Source organism: Papio anubis, chromosome 18 (genome assembly GCF_008728515.1).
Source record: "Papio anubis isolate 15944 chromosome 18, Panubis1.0, whole genome shotgun sequence".
Lineage (NCBI taxonomy): Eukaryota > Metazoa > Chordata > Mammalia > Primates > Cercopithecidae > Papio > Papio anubis.
In genome coordinates, this window is record NC_044993.1 from 65,509,130 (window position 1) to 65,516,226 (window position 7,097).

At 38.9% G+C, this 7,097-nt stretch overlaps 1 protein-coding gene across 2 annotated transcripts in view; it reads left to right on the forward strand.

The window, feature by feature from the left end:
• Positions 1-4,990, forward strand: part of LOC116271325 (activating transcription factor 7-interacting protein 2-like) — a 48,095-nt gene extending 43,105 nt beyond the window's left edge. For both annotated transcript variants that reach the window (XM_031658497.1, XM_031658496.1), the window contains exons 2-3: positions 691-1,529; positions 3,638-4,990. In XM_031658497.1, coding sequence (XP_031514357.1) covers positions 701-1,529; positions 3,638-3,804 — 996 coding nt within the window. In that variant the 5' untranslated portion in view covers positions 691-700 and the 3' untranslated portion in view covers positions 3,805-4,990. The remainder of the gene's footprint in view (positions 1-690; positions 1,530-3,637) is intronic.
• The last annotated feature ends 2,107 nt before the right edge of the window (positions 4,991-7,097 follow it).

The window sequence follows — 7,097 nt, forward strand, 5'->3', positions numbered from 1 at the left end:
GATGTTGGCTCACTGCAACGTCCACCTCCCAGGTTCAAGTGATTCTTGTGCCTCAGCCTCCCGAGTAGCTTGGGATTACAGGTGCATGCCACCATGCCTGGCTAATTTTTGTATTTTTAGTAGAGACAGGGTTTCATCACGTTGGCCAGACTGGTCTCGAACTCCTGACTGCAAATAATTCTTCCGCCTCGGCCTCCCAAAGTGCTGGGATTACAGGCATGAGCCACCACACCCGGCCACATTTATTTTAGAAACTTGAACATTAGGAAATCTTAAACAGATGCCATTATGTATAGAAAATGGAATGTTTTATACAAAACTTTTTTTTTTGTTTTTATGAATTAGTACAATTTAATCTTTAGATTATTTAAACTCTGACTTACCTTGATGAGTAAATAGTGAATGGTTATGGCACTGAGGTGATACAACAAGAAGTGGCTAGATAAAACTATCAGGTAGAGGCTTACTAGCAATACAGATTTTGAATTCATGTAGTTTTGATTTATAGAAACAATAGAAATGATTTCTGTTTTCAGTGACATGAAAATGGATATAATTTTCATTAAGGTGATTATCTGGAGAGACAGTATCAATGTTATTTTAATATTCTAAATAAATAACTTTATTTCAGTAGTAAATAACTTTTATTCGCTAGAGGAATGCACTTAAATATGATGTCTTGAATTCCAGGATATGAAAGATGGCAAGTCCAGATAGAATTAAACGGAAGATATTAAAAGCAAAAAAAACAATGCCCCTAAGTTGCCGGAAGCAAGTAGAGATGCTGAATAAGTCCAGGAATGTTGAAGCACTGAAAACAGCAGCAATTGGGAGTAATGTTCCAAGTGGTAATCAGCGTTTCAGTCCTAGTGTCATAACTACCAAATGTAGCACTTCTGAAAATGGTGCATCCTCATTGGACTCTAATAAAAATTCAATATCAGAGAAAAGTAACGTATTCTCTCAGAATTGCATAAAACCAGTAGAAGAAATCATTCATTCAGAAACAAAATTGGAACAAGTTGTTTGTTCGGACCAAAAGCCAAGTAAAACAACAGATTCCCCCAGCAAAATCTTCATAGAAGAGGCAAAAGATTCACTGAACACTTCTGAAAATGATTCTGAGTGTCAGACAAATGTAACAAGATCCCTTTTTGAGCATGAAGGGGCTTGTAGTCTGAAGTCCAGTTGCTGTCCACCCAGTGTATTGAGTGGTGGTGTTCAGATGCCAGAGTCTACAGTAACCAGTACCGTGGATGATAAAACTGACCAGATGGTTTTCCATTTAGAAACAAACTCCAATTCAGAATCACATGGTAAAAGGCAAGGTGACAACATTTTATGTTCAGAAGAGTCAGGTTTTGTGCCTGTTGAGAAAACACCTAATTTAGTGAATTCAGTCACTTCTAAGCACTGTGCTGATGACATTTTGAAAACCAATGAGTGTAGTAGAACCTGTCCTTCCAGTATTTCAAATTGTGAAAGTGCAGACTCAACATGGCAGTCATCACTTGACACTAATAACAACAGTAAGTATATACTTATGCACCTTTTAGAAAAATTAAAATAGTCAGTTTTCCTTGGGGTATTTTAAAGTCTCAAATATACGAACAAGTAGAATATAGACAGGAAAAAGGTAAATGATGACAACAATATCACAGTATCTTGTTTCTGAACCATTCTTGGTGAGGTGGGGGACAGGTATCCACTATATTAAAAGGGTAATTATTGCAAAGAAGGAATCAATCACTTTTCCTTAAGTACAAAATATCAAAAGGTGGTTTATAGCAATTATTTGGTTCATTTCATATACATCTCTTCTTATTTTGAAGTTTTATTAGATTAAGAAGGAGGCTAGTTTAAGGAGAGTGGGTTTTAAAAATTGTTGGTAACCCTGTTTCTTTCTTTTTTTTCTTTTTTTTTTTCTTTTTTGAGACGGAGTCTTGCTCTGTCGCCCAGGCTGGAGTGCAATGGCGCAGTCTCGGCTCACTGCAACCCCCACCTCCCAGGTTCAAGTGATTCTCCTGCCTCAGCCTCCTGAGTAGCTGGGTTTACAGGTGGGCACCACTACGCCTGTCTAAGTGTTTTTTTTTTTGTTTTTTTTTTTTTTGTTTTGTATTTTTAGTAGAGATGGGGTTTCACCGTGTTGGTCATGCTGGTCTCGAACTCCTGACCTCGTGATCCACCCGCCTTTGCCTCCCAAAGTGCTGGGATTACAGGCATGAGCCACTGCACCCAGCCAACCCTATTTCTTTCTGTAGAATTGACCTGTAAATCACATGCTAAGTATAAGATGATAGATAATATATTCACATGTGTATATATGTGTGTGTAGAGAAAGAGAAGCACCCCAAATAGTAAAATGAAGTCCTTGGGTTATAACATCATTAAAATAGCAAAAGTGAATTTCATTTGAAGTAGGGTGTTTTGTTAATGAAATAGAAAAAAACTGATTTAATGCTATAAATGTTGTGTTCTTGTCTAGATTACAGAATGGTCTTTTAACAAGATGAATTTAAAATTACTTAAAAATAATAACAGTATCATCTATTTAAAATATGTATAATACGACTGGCTGGGTGCGATGGCTCATGCCTATAATCGCAGCACTTTGGAAGGCCAAGGCAGGAGGATCGCTTAAGCTCTCCAGACCAGCCTAGGCAACAGATCCAAGACCTTGTCTCTTAAAAAAAAAAAAAAAAAAAAAAAACCCACGCACTGTGCCTAGCAACTATAATCCCAGCACTTTGGGAGGACAAGGCAGGTGGATCATCTGAGGTCAGCAGTTCAAGATCAACCTGGCCAACATGGCGAAACCCCGTCTCTACTAAAAATACGAAAAAAATTAGCCAGGCATGGTGGGGGGCACCTATTATCCCAGCTACTCGGGAGACTGAGACAGGAGAATTGCTTGAACCTGGAGGGGTGGAAGTTTCATTGAGCGGAGATCGTGCCACTTCACTGTAGTGTGGGCGACAAGAGCGAGACTCCTTCTCAAAATGAAAAGAGTACCTTTATATAAAATAACGTAGAACCACTTAAGTCACTATAAATAGAGAATTAAATGCCATAATTTGTTAAGTTTTTGTTCGTATATTTGTATTGAATTATTAAGTAAAATTGAAGGGACAGTGTGTCTGAGACCAGAACCCTACCTAAGATAACTCATTTTTTTTTAAGATTAGTTTGTGGGTATGTTTTTATTCAATTGAACATTCTAAAAAATGCTGCAGTGTCACATTTTAGTTTTTCCATTTGCTCAGAGGGTCTCTAAGTTAGAGAATTCCTATTTCCTTCTCTTTTTTTCTTCCTTGAAACGGGGTCTCACTGTGTTGCCCAGGCTGGAGTGCAGTGGTGGAGGTGCTCACTGCCACCTCAACTTCCCAGGCTCAAGCAATCCTCTCACCTGAGCCTCCTGAGTAGCTGAGACTACAGGCATGTCCCACCATACCCAGCTAATTTTAAATTTTCTGTAGAGATGAATTTTCACTATGTTGCCCAGGCTGGTTTTGAACTCCTGGCCTTAAGCCATCGTCCCTCCTTAGCCTCCCAGAGTGCTGGGATTACAGACATGAGCCACCACGATGAACTTGTTTTTTTCTTTAAAATATCTTTCTAATTTTTCCATCTCCTCAAGGCCATTATCAAAAGAAGAGAATGTTTTCAGAAACCAAAGAAAATGTTAAACGCATGAAAACTTCAGAGCAAATTACTGAAAATATTTGTGTAAGTTTGGAAAGGCAAACAGCATTCCTGGAACAGGTAAAATATTGGGGCTTAAATAAAACTTTTACTTTTGATTAGTAAAACATGGTAAAAGTTAATTATCTGGTCTCCACAATGACATAACACAGACAACTTTGACTTGATGCAAAGCTGGTATGTGAAAGCCAAGTTATCAGACAGACTGGGGAGAGAGAATTATTTACATCACCAAACAGCTCTGGTTTCTTGAAAATGCTCTCATGCAGAATAACCTAGGGATCATGTGTAGGTAGAGTCCTGTTGCAAAAAGAGAATGGGCTTTCAGTCAGTATTACACTCAGATTTGTCTGTAAGTCAGACACTGCATGACCTTCAGCTTTGTTAAACAATCCAGTGTCTTTTGTACTAGTCATGTGGTTCTTAGATCTGCAGCTATATCCGTTTGTAGATCTCACCACAACCCAGAAGACTCAACCTGAAAGTCCATTGCAAAGTCCCTCTGCATTCAGGTTTCCTTGCCCTATTTTCCAAACTTAAACGGATATGGTGCATTATCTGACATTTTGCTTTATAGCATCATTAAATACACTTCTTGCTTTCATTGTGGCCTCATTTTACCTCATTGTACTACAGTCTCAATATGTGTCTGATCAATTTTTAGCTGAAGTGTAGCATGTTTCAGTTCTAGTAGAATGGCTATACTCAGGACGCGTTTTGATGACCATGTTTTCCTATTTCACTACCACTAGAATGCCACCACTATAAATCATTATGTGGTAGACTAATGTCTCCCAGCTGTAATGGACCAAAATGTCCCCATCCAAACTGCCCTGCAACTGTTTCAGAAACAGAAACACTACTTTTGAAAACAGACCATTACAATTACATAGTTACATATACTATGAATGTGTATTCTTCACCTAATAGTAAGGGAAAATAAAGAGAAAGACTTATGCAGAACCAGCTTAAAGGGTGAGTCGGCAGTTTTTCCTGGTCTACCTTTTGGTTTTCTTCAAAGAAGAGCAAAGGAGACACAATAAAAAATATGTAAGTGTTCTGTTGTTGGCAGGGAAAGGGTAGAAGTATGGTAAGCATAGATCCTAGCCCTAAGGACCATGTTATTCAAGAAGAAGGTTGGGGATTCCAGCTGTGTCTTGTTTCCAGTCATTAGTAGCTGAAGTGAGAAGTTTCTGTTTGCTCATTTGTTTGAGGCAGAATCTCACTTTGTCACCCAGACTGGAGTGCAGTGGCACAGTCTTGGCTCAGTGCTCCCTCCCCCTCCTGAGTAGTTGGGACTACAGGTGTGCACTAGCATGCCCAGCTAATTTTTTGTGTGTATTTTTAGTAGAGACAGGTTTTGCCATGTTGGCCAGGCTGGTCTTGAACTGCTGATCTCAAGTGATCCGCCCGCCTCGGCCTCCCAAAGTGCTGGGATTACAGGTGTGAGCCCCCGCACCCAGCCAGAAGTAAGTTCTGATGTGTACATAACCATCTCTAAATAGCTAGCTTTTCCTCACTTCTTATTCCTGTCCAAACAGTTATCTCTCTAAACCATATCTATATGTTTACTTTGTTTGAATCTCAATGAGATAGCCCTCCCCATCATTCTGACATTGTTCTCCCCTACTGAAAGAGTCCTACAGTGATCGTTTCTTAGCCTTTTGGAGTTTCATAAGGAGCATGGCCTGGTTAATTCCAGTTAAATTACTGAAGAGGAAGGGTTTTTCCTTTACAGTCTTAAGTTATTCACTCTACCCACTATCTCAGAAAGTTGGCACAGATTGGAGATAAGTTTATACTTTCTCCAAACTTCAGGCCAGTTTGGCTGCCATCTCCGCTTTGAAACCAAGACTTCAATTTGATTCCCTGTTGATGGGCACATTACCATTGGTAAAAACATTTATGAGGTATTTGATGGAGGTTATTGTGTCTTCCTTCTGTATAAGGAACATTACCATTAAATTAGAACAAATGTATAGTCTAACCGACAGGAGTTACCCCATGGTGGGTACTTAGTCTAAAATGATCAAATTTAAGGACCTGTCCCAATCTGAACCACCAGGGAGTACTTGTTTAAATTGTGGTTTCTTGAACTCATAGTTGAAGACTGTTGTTTTAGGCTACTGCTTTCTCAAACGTACCTGATAAAAACAATTTGTAGTAACTGTTTAGTATACAACTTTCCAGGCTCCTTTCCAAAAGATTGTGTTTGGTGGATCCAGGATGGGGCCTAGGAATTTGATTTTAACAACCATTCCCTGTGATTGTTCCTCACCAAGGATGAGGAACACTGTTAGAGAAACACTGTACAAAACAGTGTCTCCACGTTCAAAACATTTAGATCTGTTTCTCCAAGATTCATGTGGGTATGAGCTTCACATATTGAACCCAGCCAGTGAACTAACAAACATGTGATCATAAAACACCACACGAATAATAGGTAATGGTCATTGGTAAAAATAATAGTATTGGCCGGACATGGTGGCTCATGCCTGTAATCCTAGCACTTTGGGAGGCCAAGGCGGGTGGATCACTTGAGGTCAGGAGTTCAAGACCAACCTGGCCAACAATGGCGAAACTCTGTCTCAGCTAAATATAAAAATTAGCTGGGCATGGTGGAGCATGCCTGTAGTCTCAGCTACTAGGGAGGCTGAGGCAGGAGAATCACTTGAACCTGGTGGGTGAAGGTTGCAGTGAGCTGGGATCACGCCACTGCATTGTAGCCTGAGCAACAGAGTAAGACTCTGTCTCAAAAAAAAAAATAATAATAATAATAGTATATGTTTCTAAGCCTTTTTTTAAACATAATACATTTTGAGCACATTCATTTGCTCACCTGTTTAAAAGTTGTGAAAGTAAAGTGACAATCATGTCTAATAATGTAGAGAAACCATGGAAGAAATGTTAGTGAAGCAAGCATTAGAGAAGAGATCAAGTAGACTATGTTGAAGAGTAAGAACGCTTGGAAACAGGAAGGAAGAGCCTTGGGAATGATCAAAATTAAAGAATATAATCATCCAGGTGACATCAATATAAGAGTTTAACGTGGGAACTATGTGTTCTGTTTTGAGCATCATGAAGCAAGATACTGGAGGAAAAAATATGTAAATATTTTAAATACTTTAAATGTAGCATAGCAGGTCATATTAACAAAGACTACATACACTGTGATGAAAATTGCTTACCAGAAGGATACACACTGAGTAAAAAACTACAGTGAATGTTTCTGAATGTATGGTTCAGCAGAGCTGCTCATATCAGTGGCATTGAAGTTATTTTCAATGTATGGCTCAGCAGAGCTGGTCTTATCAGTGGCATTGAAATTATTCTCCCTGAAAATGGGCCAGTCTGTTTTCAAAAAAAAAAGATAATGAAGTTTGTTAATTTTTCAT